At 47.9% G+C, this 16903-nt stretch overlaps 1 protein-coding gene across 1 annotated transcript in view; it reads right to left on the bottom strand.

Moving 5' to 3' along the window:
• Positions 1-428: 428 nt before the first annotated feature.
• urm1 (ubiquitin related modifier 1) overlaps positions 429-16903 on the bottom strand; it is a 72753-nt gene continuing 56278 nt past the window's right edge. The window contains exons 3-5 of the mRNA XM_070863365.1: positions 16663-16744; positions 1693-1741; positions 429-758 (exon numbers count right to left, since the gene is read on the bottom strand). Coding sequence (XP_070719466.1) covers positions 690-758; positions 1693-1741; positions 16663-16744 — 200 coding nt within the window. The 3' untranslated portion in view covers positions 429-689. The remainder of the gene's footprint in view (positions 759-1692; positions 1742-16662; positions 16745-16903) is intronic.

Raw genomic sequence — 16903 nt, 5'->3', positions numbered from 1 at the left:
GGCCCGCAACCCTCTGAAGGGCAGGTGAAGAGAATCGCTGAAAGAATTTCCCTCCAGCGGTGCCTTTAATTCCACAGCACCACACGCCGCGAATTGTGCTTCATTCGCCGCAGCGCTGTTGCGTTTCCAGAGCTCGGTGAAGAATTTAGAAGGTGTTTGGGGAAAGGAAAAAAGAGGGACCAGCTAATGAAATAAAGTAAAAGTGGAAGAGCACCAAAGGATAAATGGAGTTCAGCTGCAAAACGCGAGAGTCAATTATGTAATTATCAATTTATTACAAACATAAGTAGAAATAGTTTTTCAAAAGGCATCAATTTCGTTGAATGATAACGAGGGGGAAATTCACGCCTCTGTGAGTTGACTCTGTTAAAACGTGCAACTTTATTGGCTACATAATCTGTTGGGATTACTTGTCTCTCCTCCCCCCCCCCCCCCCCCCTCCCAAAGTAGGGATTAGGGACTTTAAGGATCAGAGAAGCTTATTTTATTTTTGTAGCTCACGATCCATACTTAAAAACTAATTTTCTCAGTCTTGTCAGTAATCCTAATGTACTGCGGGTCCAACGATTTGTACATTACACCGAGCCGGTCCGGATAACTATGACCAGAGCTTCCCCGATACCCCCCAAAAAGCCACTGTTAGATCTTGTTATCGATAATCTCTCGCCTTTTTAAAAAAAAATGTTCCTTTAACCACCGTGTAAAGTTGATATGAACACAACGTTATCTTCGTCTTCCAGAGTGTAATCCAATTGACCCTGCCGAAACCAAAAGATAGAGAAATGGAAAAATACAAGTCAAATTGATAGTCACAGGCAGTGCAAATTAATTAATTCGTTCAAAGATTTACAATTCAAAATATTCGTTGGACTGTCCCTTTCCCTCGGCCTTGTGTCCACCCATAATGGGATTTATCAACTAATATTTCACCGGATTTTACACATGTTTCCCCACCTTATTTTCCTTTTAGAAAAATTGGTTGTAAAGGATCATCTTCCAACTTTAATTGGACCCGGCTCCCTCAGTTAGCACCTCCAGGTTAGAAGTGTGTGAAACGCGCCTGCACTCGACACACACAGAGCTGGGAAAGGGGCTTTTAAAAATAAAATCCTCTCTCCCATCCCCTCCCCTCCTAAAATAATTCAACTCTAACACCATTCAGCCCTAACTAAATAAGGCCGGATAGTGGGAGCAGCCATTTTCTCCTCGGGAGTATAAAATGGTGGGATATTCCTTGTAAATATTTGTAATAAAAAAGTGTAGTTCTTTAAAACAATAAAACTGTTTTCCAACTATCGTGAATCACTCGTTTATAAGGGAGTTTAAAATCATATTTTTTATTGTTAAAATGCAGTTTACATTTAAGTCCCTGCAACTAACAAAACTGAACAGAACAAATATTTCACTGGCAAAATGTTTTAACATAAAATAAAACACTTGCTGAGCTTGTTGGGGAAAAAAATCCGTTTGGTTGAGTTGTGAAATGTAATAATTGTGTCAGATATTGAACAAATGTCGGTCTCTCAGCCTTTTTCCGCCTCACAGTAAACACCCCGAACACGTCCACAGGCGGTTCTGTGGCTGCCCTAACTTTAAGGCTCACTCGTCCCCGATTTAAGTAAACGAGTTTAAGACACGCGGGGAAACGGATTGTTGGCGAAATCAAAACGGTTCGGAGTCGGCGATACCAACCATTAATTCCCAATCGGCATCGTTGACGAGAACCAGAATGCCGGGCCTCCTGGAAAGACAAGGAAACACCAGAGGTCAGTCAGCAGGAAGGCCGTGTGTTCCCAGGACATTTCAAGGCTATGGATGATCCGATTCATCTTTTAAATTAAAGACTGCGTAGGTGGGTGCTCGCTCGGAGTTTTCTGGGAAATTGACAAATACATTTTATATATTAGCATATAAATTGTGTGTGTGTGTGTGTGTGTTTGTGTAGTATAGGCACATTCACTAAATGTATTGGTCAATTTCACATTTACAAATTCGCCAGTGATGCTGGGGGTAGTTTCTGAGCAACAAAACCCGACCAATCAATTGATCTTTGCAATTTCAGACTGATTTTTTAAACAAGGCAACAGGTTAAAGTATGTACATCGGTCCATTGGATATTGGAGCACAAGCTTAGCAAAAGTCTCAGCAAAAGACAGTACGATTATGAAAATAAAGTGAGGAGTCATAATCTGTTCATTGTGTATTGCACAAGTTACTTGTTTCAAGGGAGGGCTTTAGAATTTACAAACAATTCCTGAAAAGGAACAGTTTGATAATCCCTGTATTAAAATATATATGAAAGGGCCGCTGTTAATATGGAGAGATAGCCAGGTATCATCATCATCATCATAGGCAGTCCCTCGAACGAGGATGACTTGCTTCCACATGAGTTGGTGTAAAGTGCATTACTACAACATGTAAATATGACAGAACTCTACAGTGGGATGTTGCCTCTTCTCTCCCCACACTGGCAAGAACCAACCAACTTTTTTTTGTCGTGGAAGAACTCTTTGGAAAGAAATTATTAATGCTTGCGATTCCAAGAAATGTTATGGGATGCAGGAAGAATGTTCCCAATGTTGGGGAAGTCCAGAACCAGGGGTCACAGTCTAATGATAAGGGGTAAGCCATTTAGGACCGAGATAAGGAGAAACTTCTTCACCCAGAGAGTGGTGAACCTGTGGAATTCTCTACCACAGAAAGTAGTTGAGGCCAATTCACTAAATATATTCAAAAGGGAGTTCGATGAAGTCCTTACTACTCGGGGGATCAAGGGGTATGGCGTGAAAGCAGGAAGGGGGTACTGAAGTTTCATGTTCAGCCATGAACTCATTGAATGGCGGTGCAGGCTAGAAGGGCTGAATGGCCTGCTCCTGCACCTATTTTCTATGTTTCTATGTTTCTATGTAGGTTATGCTTTTTATTTAGTCGTGTGGGCATTGCTGGCAAGGCCGGCATTTATTGCCCATCCCTAATTGCCCTCGAGAAGGTGGTGGTGAGCCGCCTTCTCGTATACAACGGAGTGGCTCGCTGGGCCATTTCAGAGGGGCAGTTAAGAGTCAACCACATTGCTGTGGGTCTGGAGTCACATGTAGGCCAGACCGGGAAAGGACGGCAGAGTTCCTTCCCTGAAGGAATTAATGAACCAAATGGGTTTTTACGACAATCTGGTAGTCACCATTACTAAAACAAGATTTTTTTTTTTAAATCCAGATTTATTTAATTGAATTTAAATTCCCCAGCTGCTATGGTGGGATTTGAACTCATATCTTTGGTTCATTAGTCCAGGCCTCTGGATTATTAGTTCAGTAACATAACCACAGAACCCAAATAACCACTATACCATATTGTGCTGCAATTATATTATGACTCATTTACACATCGCCATGCCCGACACCAGAGGGATTGCTTCAAATATAAACACAGTGGAGACAATCTTCATGATCAACTAAGAAATGAAAAATAACTTGCATTTCTATGGCGCCTTTCACAACTTCAGGACGTCCCAAAGTGCTTTACAGCCAAACAAGTACTTTTTGAAGTGTGCTCACTGTTGTAATGTAGGAAACGCGGCAGTCAATTTGCGCACAGCAAGCTCCCACAAACAGCAATGCGATAATGACCAGATAATCTGTTTTACTAATGTTGGCTCAGGACACTGGGGAGAACTATCCCGCTCTTCTTTGAAGTAGTGCCATGGGATCTCGTACGCCCACTTGAGAGAGCAGACAGGGTCTCGGTTTAACACTCTCATCCGTAAGACGGTACCTGCGACATTGCAGCGGAGAGCTCCCTCAGCACTGCAGTGAAGCATCATTCTAAATTATGTGCTCAAGTCTCTGGAGTGGGACTTGAAGTTATTACCGAGTGACTATCCTACTGATGTCTCAGTAGCTGGTTTTAGAGTCTCAAATATGGTGTTGAATTCCTGCGCGTATCCTGTACTGGATGAGCAGAAACTTCCTCTAACTAAATATCGGGAAGACCAATGCCATTGCCTTCGATCCCCACCAAAAATACTGCTCCTTAGCCACCAACTCCAGCTCTCTCCCTGGCCACTGTCTGAGGCTGAATCAGACTGTTCACAACCTTGGTATCCTACTTGATCTGGGTATGAGCTTCCAACTTCATATCCCCTCCATCAGCAAGACTGTCTACGTCCACCACTAACATCGTCCATCTCCGTGTCTGCTTCAGTTCATCCGCTGCTGAAACCCTCATCCATGCCTTTTTTCCCCCTCTAGACTCATCTATTCCAATGCTTTCCAGACTGGCCTCCCATCTTGCACCCTCCCTAAACTTGTGCTCATCCAAAATTCCGCTGCCCCGTATCCTAACTCGCACCAAGTCCTGCTCACCCATCACCCCTGTGCTCGCTGGCCTACATCGGCAGCGCCTTGATTTTAAAATTCTCATCCTTGTTTTCAAATCCCTCCGCGGCCTCATCCCTCCCTATCTCTGTAACTTCCTCCAGTCCCACAATCCTCCACCCCCCCCTCCGAGATCACTGTGCTCCTCTAATTCTGCCCTCTTGCGTCTCCCCGATTATAATCGCTCCACCATTGGTGGCTGTTCTTTCAGCTGCCTGAGCCCCAAGCCCTGCAATTCTCTCCCTAAACCTCTCCAACTCCCTCTCCTCAAAACCTACCTCTTTGACCAAGCTTTTGGTCACCTGTCCTAACATCTCCTTCTACAGCTCGGTGTCAAATTTTGTTCGACAATCGTTCCTGTGAAGCGCCTTGGGATGTTTTACTATGTTACAGGCGCTGTATAAATGCAAGTTGTTGTACCACCCACCTGGTTAACCAAACGGAAAACAATGTTACCAGCGTCGTGGGCCCCAGTTCAATAGGTGTTTCCTTCCCCGTGCATTCGGAGCTACAGAACCGCTGGCAAATACAGAAGGCAGCCCATCAGCAGCACAGGGTACTACAGACTGCACTACCATCTTCTCTAGCTGCAGCCTAGTTATTCCTCCACCCCCATCAATCGCTGGCTTGTACAGGCCTTCCCCTGACACTGTGGCTAGTCCGATGCCAGAAAGCTAAAGCTGCAATTGTTACTTTTATATAAACTGCACGCAAGACAGTAAAAAACATTTTAGGCAGTTGCCATGGCGATGCGGTACCATGATGAGTCTTGTCACCAACATTAATTTGTTCGTGTTATCCATAGGGAGAGACAGCTTTGAACACAGGTTCTTGACTGGGTCACAGATTGCATCCTACAGAAGGTAATGGAATATAACGTGGGGAAACATTGTCTGGTTTAATCTTTGGAATTCTCTACCCCAGAGAGCTGTGGATGCTGAGTTGCTGAGTGTATTCAAGACAGAGATGGATAGAGTTTTGAAAACGAAGAGAGTCAAGGGATATGCGGATAGTGCGGGAAGGTGGAGTTGAGGTCCAAGGTCAACCATGATCTTATTGGATGGCGGAGCAGGCTTGAAGGGCTGTATGAACTACTCCTGCTCCGGATGAGAATGAATCTGGACAGGCAGAGAGATTAGAAAAAAACCCTCTGTTGCATCAATCCCTCGACTGGTCCACTCCAGTTCACAGCTGCCCACCATTACCAAGCTTTGCGCGTCTCTCCTAAAGTAGGACACCCCCATCCCACCCCACCCCACGATGTCAGCAATCCTCTGGTCCTTCTCCTACATGGCCATTCGTCATGTTTGAATTGGGAGGGTTGGGGTCAGCAGGCTATTCAACTATGTAGAGCATCACAACCAAGTCCAATTCTGTCCACACCTCTGGATGTCCCAGCAGGCATCACAGGTCAGCAATCACGAGGTGGAGGGGGGGGGAAAACACGGCTGAATTTCCATTCCCTAATCCAGGGGAACCGAAGCCAATGGTAATTCCCCAATTCAGCACAGATCAGGATTCACACCTCTTCTGGGCCCGATGGCTCAGTGTTGTACTGGGTGCTCTCTTTCCCCACCAGGCTACATTTTCCAGCAGCGAGTCACTGGATAACAATGAGCAGCAACTCCGGCAGACCCACTGACACCTGGGAGTCCCTGGCCGAAGACCACCCTAGGTGGAGAAAGTGCATCCGGGAGGGCGTTGAGCTCTTTGAATCTCAATACCGAGAGCATGAAGAGGTCAAGCGTGGACTGCGAAAGGAGCGTGCGGCAAACCAGTCCCACCCACCCCTTCCCTCGACGAATGTCTGTCCCACCTGTGACAGAGTCTGTGGCTCTCATATTGGACTGTTCAGCCACCAAAGAACTCACTTGAGGAGTGGAAGCAAGTCTTCCTCGATTCCGAGGGACTGCCTATGATGATGATGATGACAGCAGCCGCTGTGCCAAGATCGCAAATCTGGGTCCTTCTCATTATTTAACCCCAAGGTGCATTTTCCCAATGAGTCATCAGGACAGCCCCTCCCTCTCTCAGGTTCTCACTCCATGCAGTGTTACACAGAGAAGAGAGGCAACCTACTCCGTGGCTGCTCAGGAACAAGATCCATGGAAGCTCACAGGAAGGACTCGGGAATAATCCCGGTTTTCCATCTCTTTGACTGTGGTCCCCATACATGTTTTTTTTTAAAAAAGGAGGCTTTTGAAATGAATGAGAAGACATCACATCAGACACTGAAACAATGTTCCCCTGTAGGCTGCACTATATTCTGTGTGGATCATTTCTTTCAATGCGGAGTCCCTTTAAATTTCTACGTGCGTGTGGTATTTCCAATGTAAAGGTTTGTGAGCGGCTTGCAAGGGACCTTGTAGCTTACTGCGCGGCCACACACGCAATTTGGAAATAGGAGCAAGAGTAGGCCACAGGCCCCTCGAGCCTGCTCCGCCATTCAATAAGATCGTGGCTGATCATTGACTGCAACTCCATTTTCGCGATGTCCATATCCCTTGATTCCCCTAGACTCCAAAATTCTACCGATCTCAGAGACTCAGCATCCACAGTCCTCTGGGGCAGAGAATTCCAAAGATTCACAACCCTTTGAGTGAAGAAATTCCTCTTCAGCTCGATCTTAAATGCCACTGAACCTGTTATCTGACACAGATGCGCACACAGGGGGGGGTCATTGGATAGCAACCAGGAATGGGAACTGTGTCCCATTTTCCTGTCTCTAGTCTACGAACGCGGAAAGCAGCTGCAAAATTCCCGGCCCCAGTCGAGAACAGCTTAGACCGAGGATCAAATCTTTCCCCTTCAAAATCTGCCCGGCTCGCTACATTCATGAGTGAACTATCAGGGCAGCTCACAAAGATTTCTTGTTCTGTTGTAAAACATTCCTAAATTATCTTTCAAAATAATTTCTTTCACAACCTTCTGTTGATTCATTTTGCACAGTTGTTTTCCTGAAGCACTGTTGTCAGTTACATTGCACTTTACTGGTTCAGACATGATACTGGTGAGGTTTGGCGCCTGGGATCGCACTGTGCATGGTAACAACACTGTAATAGGATACACTGCGTGCTGTCACCATATAATCTTTATCGAGAGTAGAACTTGCGGAAATAATTCTATCATTGACCTCACAATTGTCCTCCCCACGTGTTGCCTTCTTGCTCGTTCCACCAGATACCCTCTGGTACCCCACCCAAAAGGATACGCGTCACGTACGACCCTGGGCACTGGGTTTTCTCCAGTTATTCCACGATGGGTTGGGGGGGAGGGGGGAAGTGGGGGGGGGGAGGAATCACCACAAAACCCAGTCTTGTTACCATCCGATGTACAGCGCACCAACCTTCCAGGGTGGTGATCGGGTGTGGGAGCTCTGGCTGATTTCCCCCCTCCTTCACCTCCTGTGTGTTTAGTGTCACCCATCACAGCCCCAAGCCCCCTGTTAGCTGAATCATACCGGGGTCTTTCCTAATCGGCATGGCTCAGCCTCACACTGGCAGTGGCTTGGCCACCAGCAGACCTCACAATCACCCCATCTCCTCCAGACATTCCATGTTTTATGCTTATTCATCTGTTTAGCACATATCGATGTAAGATTTCACTTTACAAAAGAACATTTAGAATACGTCACTCCACTGGGTCTGTCCTAGTCACCGCTGTGGGAAACTGGACCACCTGTGGAGATAGTTAAAAGATGAAAAGTAAAGAACATTTCCCCAGCACTCTCCTCCACTGTGCACAAACTCAACAACAACAACTTGTATTTATATAGCGCCTTTCACGTAGTGAAACGTCCCAAGGTGCTTCACAGGAGTATTATGCAATAAACATTTGACAGTGAGCGGAATAAGGAAAAATTAGCGCAGGTGACCAAAAGCTTGGTCAAAGAGGTAGGTTTTAAGGAGCATCTTAGAAACATAGAAAATAGGTGCAGGAGTAGGCCATTCGGCCCTTCGAGCCTGCACCACCATTCAATAAGATCATGGCTGATCATTCACCTCAGTACTCCTTTCCTGCTTTCTCTCCATACCCCTTGATCCCTTTAGCTGTAAGGGCCATATCTAGCTCCCTCTTGAATATATCCAATGAACTGACATCAACAACTCTCTGCGGCAGGGAATTCCACGGGTTAACTGAGTGAAGAAGTTTCTCCTCATCTCAGTCCTAAATGGCTTACCCCTTATCCTTAGACTATGTCCCCTGGTTCTGGACTTCCCCAACATCAGGAACATTCTTCCTGCATCTAACCTGTCCCGTCCCGTCAGAATTTTATATGTTTCTATGAGATCCCCTTCTCATCCTTCTAAGGAGGAAAGAGGGGTAGCGAGGTTTAGGCAGGGAGTTCCAGAGTTTGGGGCCGAGGCAACAGAAGGCACGGCCACCAATGGCTGAGCGATTATAATCAGGGATGCTCAGGAGGGCAGAACTTCAAAACTCCACCACCCACATCCAATACTCAGCCCTACTCACATCTTATTCCACACTAAGTCCCACCCACCTCCTAACCTTGTACTAAGATCCAGCCGCATGCCACCCTGTATTAAGTCCTGTTCACCTATCACCTCCTCCCCACACACTTCCCCTGCCTCCCCATTCCATTGTAGATTGATTTCATGAAGATTACAATTATGGCCCATTTTAGTCCCGCCATCTCAAGACTCGAAAGGTCCTCCCACTGCAGTATCGATGGATTTTGCCTCCCGCACTCTATGTAGAGATCCATTCCACACACTCATCCCTCGATGTGGGAAGAACAACTTCCCAACATCAGTCCTAAATCGGCCTGCCACTAATTTGAACCTTTTACTTTGGTTTAATTTTCAGGATGAGCATTTTTCATTCATTTTACTATCTTAAACACCTGTATAAGATGGAGACCTCCTTTACAGGCCGAAAAGACACAAGTTCTTCCAAGTTTTCCTCCTGACACTTGCGATCAGCCTTGTGGCTCTTCTCTGCACTACCCCCGGCGTTCAAGTGTCTCCCTCGTGTCTTGATGACCAGAGCCGAGTGCAGCACCCAAGGTGCGGTCTGGCCAGAGCGCCATGGAGTTTGATCGGCTCATCCTCCCAAAATGTTACCCTTGCTCTCATTTACAAATTCCGACATGGCCTTGCCCCTCCCTACCTCAACAGTCTCTGTTGGCCCCAAGTTCCAACTCGCATGTACTGTTGGACTGTACACACCCCCCCCCCCCCCCCCCACCCCCTCCTTCCCTTTGCGCCCATCAGCGGCAGAGTCTTCAAAGCATCACATCCCTGCACTCTGGGACTCTACTCACACCCCTCTGCCTTGGCTTCACCTCTCCGCCACTTTCCAAAGTCTCCTCAGACAACTGGCTCCGTGCAAGGGAAAACGAAAATAGCATTAGACCCACAGAAGTGCTCAGTGGGGAAATAATGAATGGCAGCGCTTACCCGTGGAGTCACCTTCCCCTTTAATTCATTATACAGTCACCGCTATAATCGCTAAATCTCACACAAGTGAGCTGGGAGCAGTTGCTTGGCAGTGCGCGCAAGCAGGGGAGAAGCGTGTTAAAGTGACACTTGGTAATGCTATCAGAGCTATTAATTTAAAGCATGTCTACAAAGGGAAAGCATCAGTACATCAGTTAATGATCAAAGCAGGATGGAAAAGCGGTTTGATCTTCAGCACACTTTAATTGTCTTCCTCAAAATAGGAGCCTTGCACACTCCACGCCGCTCAGTGTGCCCTGAATTTTAAAGCAGGTCCTGAGGGCCAGACAGAAGCTGAAAACTGCTGCAGTATATCATGCACTGTGACAGCAGCGGAGTTCATCAAGATTTTGAGAGAGAGTGAATGTTGAATGTGGCAAATAAATATTTTTAAAGAAACAAAGACTTCTTTCCGCTCTTCAAAGTGCTGACTCATCCTGGGTTCCGGCTCCATGGGAGGCACAAGCCCATCCCCAGCCCCCGCTCATTCCTCATCTGTGAGCCCAGACAGCGAGTGGCGGTAGGCTGCTCCTCCATCGAGGGCATCACAGCCGGGTCTGATTCTGGCCTCGCACATAGAATGGTGCACAAAATCCAGACTGGCATCTCAGTGCGGTGCTGAGGGAGTGCTGCACTGTCGGAGGTGCCGTCTTTCGGAGGAGACGTTAAACCGAGGCCCTCACGTAGATATAAAAGAACCAATGTTCCTGCTAAGCAACACGGCTGCGCAGTCAGCGCCCACCTCCCCCGCAGTCAGCGCCCACCTCCCGCGCAGTCAGCGCCCACCTCCCGCGCAGTCAGCGCCCACCTCCCCCGCAGTCAGCGCCCACCTCCCGCGCAGTCAGCGCCCACCTCCCGCGCAGTCCGCTCTCTGGCTTTTACACAGTAGGTACTGCGCATGCGCAAAAATGTCAACAGACCGTACGTTGGGGGAGGCAGTGCGGCTTACAGGGGTCATTGTATGGCCCGATATTTATCCCTCAACCAAAACATTATCTGGTCATTATCATGTTGGTATTTGTGGGAGCTTGCTGTGCGCAAATTGGCTGCCGCGTTTCCCACATTACAACAGTGACTGCACTCCAAAAGGCACTTCGTTGGCTGTAAAATGCTTTGTGACGCCCGGAGGTCGTGAAAGGCGCTATATAAATTGCAGGTCTTTCTTTCAAATAGGCATTTTGCAGTGAATGGCACTCGATGGACATCAAGACCAGGATCCCCGGGTGATTATTCTCGCTCCCTAACTTGAGCCACCGAGGCCAAACGGAACGTCCCCGAACTGAGATCGCCAGAGGGCTGGGATCAAACCTGGGACCACATTGACTCATGTTACACTGATCACTGCACCAATGATTGGAGGGGAGCGGGAGGAGGGGCCCCGGAGTAACGGCTTTGAGCATTTCCCAGCTTTATTGTGGGCGTGCAGAGTCTTCATTACTTGTGATGGCAGAGACGATACCTTTAGGGGACAAGCTGTTGGCAGAATATAGCATGACCATTACAGGTTAAGAGTTCAGTCGAGTCTAATTAAGATGCACCCACGCACAAATAAATATTCAGTACAAAGGGACCTATAAATGAAGCTGAATTTCTAACAAGTCACCATCAAATTTTGCAACAAATACTGAGTTAAGAGACACAGAAAATAATGAGAAACATTAAATATTCATGGCACACAGCTGCCCCTTGCTGCTCGACCTCCGAAACGGCGTATCACCAGATCTGATGTAACACAAATTGTTTATAACTCCCTCACTAAGAGAGAACCTCAAAGAACACTGCCTTCTAACAGTGCTGCTCACCACAGTGCTCTCCGATAAACTCTGGCCATGGTTATAAATATCCAGGGATTATCACTTCCTCAGCAAGTCAGACGCTACGTGAAGGTATCCTCGGTAGAGGAGAGGATTTCAAATCAGGATCCCCAGAGTACGGATTATGTGAGGTGACCATTGGGGGTCCGTGAAGTTATCAGACCTGTGCCCATTAGTCTTCAAAGTTATTCCTATCGCTGTATATTATTAAAAATGTTTCCTGCAAGAATGGCACAGATTTGCCTTTGGGCGGCTGACACTGTCTTTCTGAAGATTAGGATTTGGGGTCCCTGGATTGTGTTACCTATAAATGAAGCTGAATTTCTAACAAGTCACCACCAAATACTGCGTCAGTATTTGGAAAGAGTCTCTGGGAGTTTGTCAGTATTTACAGGGGGTCTCTGGGAGAGTGTCAGTATTTACAGGGGGTCTCTGGGAGTGTGTCAATATTTGCAGGGGATCCCCGGGAGTGTGTCAATACTTGCAGAGGGTCTCTGGAAGTGTGTCGATATTTACAGGGGGTCCCCAGGAGTGTGTCAGTATTTACAGGGGATCTCCGGGAGAGTGCCAATATTTGGAAAGTGTCTCTGGGAGTTTGACGATATCTACAGGGGTTCTCTGGGAATGTGTAAGTATTTACAGGAGGTCTCTGGGAGTATGTCAATATTTGCAGGGGGTATCTGGGAGTATGTCACTATTTACAAGGGGTCCCATGGGAGTGTGTCTATATTTGCATGGGGTCTCTGGGAGTGTGTATAAATGTACAGGGGGCCCTCGGGAGTGTGTCAATATTTACAGGAAGACTGGGAGTGTGTCAGTATTTACAGGGGTTTCCCGGGATTGTGTCAGTATTTACAGGGGGTCCCCCCGGAGTATGTCAGCATTTACAGGGGTTCCCTGGGAGTGTGTCAGTAATTACAGAGGGTCTCTGGGAGTACGTCAGTAATTACAGGGGGTCTCAGAAAGTGTGCCAATATTTGCAGGGGGTCCTTGGGCGTGTGCCAATATTTGCAGGGAGTCTCTGGGAGTGTGTCAATATTTGCAGGGTCCCTCAAACAGAACACTTTGAACACGCTGTAGAGCACAGCAATCACGCTAACACTCAACTGATCACAATTGCCATCTCTTCCCTTCCCCAAAGTCCAGCCCAACACACAGCGCAGAAAGGAGTCCCGCAGATGGCTTGAGTTCCGATGCTTGCTTACAATTATTTTTTCCGTGCACATCATAAATACCAAAAAATTTGATCTTTTTATTTTAAAACTGACTGATATCTATGCGTTTTAGAAATTCCTAGATACATTACTCAAGCTATCGATAGATTTTTGGACTCTAAGGGAATCAATAGATATGGGGACAGTGCAGAAAAGTGGAGCTGCGGTGGAAGAACAGCCGTGATCTTATTGAATGGTGGAGCAGACTCGAGGGGCCGAATGGCCTACTCCTGCTCCTAATTCTTATGTTCTTATGTACAAGTGACAGTGGCTGGCTCTTGTTTCTATCCTCCTCTGTCAGAAGGGGCTGACTCGTGCAGGGAATGCCGATGGTACCTCGCTCAAGTGGCCACCCTTCACATCTGAACAGTGGCGACCAGTTATTCAACTTTGGGGGCATCACAGCCATTTTTGAACCCCCCTCCTTACTCAATAAACACACACGTGTAATGGTCACTGTAATATCAGTGCAGGGGTGGGTGGGGAATCCACAGCTGATTTTTTAAATCTCCTCCCTGACCAATATAGCATCCCTTTAATAAAACGCTTCATGTGGATGGAAGGTATTTAGAAAGACAAAGTCATATTAGGAGCAAACCTCCGATCTGACACAGGAATGGTAAGTGACGTTACTGACCCCAAAGCACTGGGCCTGGCTGCTTTCCTTAGCTCACTTCTCACCGTGGTGGGAGGGTGGAGCGGGAGGGGGGGCTCATAGACTGCTTTCAATTTCTTGTACATCTGCTGAAGTTTCCAGTAAGGCTGTTCAGCAAGCCACAGGAAATGGTGACTCAGAATATTCCAGAAACTGTGTGAATCAGAATGGCATCAGTGAGCTTCGTCAACAAGCACTGGCCTGGAATTCCAATTCAGTCCTAATTCACACAGCACTGATCTTGTTCACCCACAGCTGCACCGTGAAACATCGCTCAGTATATAAGCTGCACCCTGTGAAACATGGCATATAAGCTGCATCGTGAAACATCGCTCAGTATATAAGCTGCACCCTGTGAAACATGGCATATAAGCTGCACTGTGAAACATCGCTCAGTACATAAGCTGCACCCTGTGAAACATCGCACATATAAGCTGCACCCTGTGAAACACCACACTGTATATAAGCTGCACCGTGAAACATCGCACAGTATATAAGATGCACCCTGCGAAACATGGTACAGTACATAAGCTGCACCATGAAACATGGCACAGTATATAAGCTGCACCGTGTGAAACACTGCACAGTATATAAGCTGCACCATGAAACACCGCACAGTATGCAAACTGCACCCTGTGAAACACCACACAGTATATAAGCTGCACCGTGAAACACCGCAGTGTATAAGCTGCACCGTGAAACACCGCACAGTATATAAGCTGCACCCTGTGAAACACCGCACAGTATATAAGCTGCACCGTGAAACACTGCACGGTATATAAGCTGCACCCTGTGAAACCGCACAGTATATATACTGCGATTGATGCTCCCCTAATCCACGGATGCTGAGGCCAATTGTAGTGCACCTGCCCCAATATCAGCTGACTGAGCAAAGGCAAGGAATCACGGCCCGGCCCAGTCTATGTGGCTCGGTTACTCACTGAGCCATGTCGGTGTAGAGGTGTGTTGTGGTGTGGGCTTGGAGAGGTGTGCGTGCATGTGTGTGTTAATGGGGAAACAGGCTTGTGGAAACTTGCGCGCACGCGTTTGTGCATGTGCGTGTGCATGTGGAAACCTGTGTGTGTGTGTGTGTGTGTGTGTGTGTGGAGAAACGTGTGTGTGGTGTGTGTGTATGTGTGTATGAGGAAACGTGTGTGTGTGTGTGTGTGTGTGTGTGTGGGGAGAAACGTGTGTGTGTGTGTGTGTGTGTGTGTGTGTGTATGTGGGGGTAAACGTGTGTGTATGTGTGTGTGTGTGTGTATGTGGGGGTAAACGTGTGGGTGTGTGTGTGGAGAAACGTGTGTGTGTGTGTGTGTGTGTGTGTGTATGTGGGGGTAAACGTGTGTGTGTGTGTGTGTATGTGGAGGTAAACGTGTGTGTGTGTGTGTGTGTGTGTGTGTGTATGTGGGGGTAAACGTGTGTGTGTGTGTGTGTGTGTGTATGTGGGGGTAAACTGTGTGTGTGTGTGTGTGGGGAGAAACGTGTGTGTGTGTGTGTGGGGGTAAACGTGTGTGTGTGTGTGGGGGTAAACGTGTGTGTGTGTGTGTGTGGGGGTAAACGTGTGTGTGTGTGTGTGTATGTGTGGGTAAACGTGTGTGTGTGTGTGTGTATGTGTGTATGTGTGTGGGGGTAAACGTGTGTGTGTGTGTGTGTATGTATGTGGGGGTAAACGTGTTCGTGTGTGTGTGTGTGCGAGTGTGCGCGTGTGTATGTGGGGGTAAAAAGGTGCGTGTGTGTGTATATGTGGGGGTAAACGTGTGTGTGTGGGGGTAAACGTGTGTGTGTGTGTGTGTGGGGGGGTAAACGTGTGTGTGTGTGTGTGTGGGGGGGGTAAACGTGTGTGTGTGTGGGGGTAAACGTGTGTGTGGGGGTAAACGTGTGTGTGTGTGTGTGTGTGTGTGTGTGGAGAAACGTGTGTGTGTGTGTGGCTGTAAACGCGCGTGTGTGGGGGGGTGGGGGTGGGAGTGGGTAAACGTGTGTGTGTGTGCGCGTAAGTGAGCGCGCGTGTACATGTACGTGTGTGTGTGTGTGTGCGTCCGTGCATGGGGGGAAACGTGTGTGTGTGGAAAACGTATATGTGTGTGGAAAACGTGTGTGTGTGTGTGTGTGTGTGTGTGTGTGTGGGGTAAATGTGTGTGTCGAGGTGGGGGTAAACGTGTGTGTGTGTACGTGTGTGCATGTACACGTGCGTGCGTGGAGGGAAACGTGCGTGTGTGTCTGTGTGTATAAACGTGTGTGTGTATAAACATGTGTGTGTGTGTGTGTGTGTATAAACGTGTGTGTGTGTAAACATGTGTGTGTGTGGGTGGGGGTAAACGCGCGTGTGTGTACGTGTGCGCGTACGTGTGCATACGTGTATTTGTGTGTGTATGCGTGTACGTGTGTACGTGTGTGTACGCATGTACGTGTGTGTACGTGTACACGTGCATGCGTGGAGGGAAACGTGCGTGTGTCTGTGTGTATAAACGTGCGTGTGTGTGTGCGTGTGTATAAACATGCGTGTGTGTGTGTATATAAACATGCGTGTGCATGTGCGTTGAAACAGAGGGAGCAGCGTGCAGTGGCCCGGCCTGGAATTTGGTGCGGTCCCAGCCATCAGCAGGCCGGGGCCAATGGAGGGAGCAGCATGCGGCGTCATGCCACTTCAGGGATCAGCGCGTGCTGCTGCAGGAGGGCGATGGCTGACTGCAGTGCGGGCAGGTACAGCAGGAGCGGCGAGGTCGGGACGAAGGAGCGGCGAGAGTTCGCAAAGGGATGTGATCGGGGCCCAGGAAAGGCGCGAGTCCGCAGTACGGGCCCAGCCCACACTGCGATATGTGAGCGCGCTAGGTCCGTGCAGCAGAGCTGGTCTCCAGTTGTCTTGGTTAATCCTTGCCACTGGACCAAGACCTAGCTCTGTCGAGCCCGTGTGGTGGCTGGTGTGCAACGTGCGTGTGTGCGGGTTTGTAGCGAAATGTGTGTGTATGTGGGGAAACGTGTGTACACGCGTGTGGAAACGTGTGTGTGTGTGTGTGTGTGTGTGTGTGGGGGCACGCGCGCGTGTGGAAACGTGTGTGTGTATATAGATGGGGAAACGTGCGTGTGTGCGTGCATACATATACACCACGCAGGTTTGCAGACTAATGAATTGGGAGCTGAATTTGAACTTACACAGTGTCGCCTTGAATGAAAAGTTCAGGCCGCTCTTTCAGCAAGTTGGTTTTGATCCACACCAGGAGTTGTCGAATATCCCCTAAACACAATCAAACGGAATGGGACAGTTGTAAGATAGTCATTCTCGAACTTGCTACATAAAACTGAAGATCAATAATTGTATTACTGCATGTCTTTCACAATTTGAATGCACATGGCATGAAAAAGGCCTCCGTTACATGACTGCAATTTAAGTGTG

The sequence above is a fragment of the Pristiophorus japonicus genome, chromosome 20 (assembly GCF_044704955.1).
Source record: "Pristiophorus japonicus isolate sPriJap1 chromosome 20, sPriJap1.hap1, whole genome shotgun sequence".
Classification (NCBI taxonomy): domain Eukaryota; kingdom Metazoa; phylum Chordata; class Chondrichthyes; family Pristiophoridae; genus Pristiophorus; species Pristiophorus japonicus.
The sequence above is the reverse complement of the archived record's forward strand: the minus strand, read 5'-3'. Positions and strand labels throughout refer to the sequence as shown.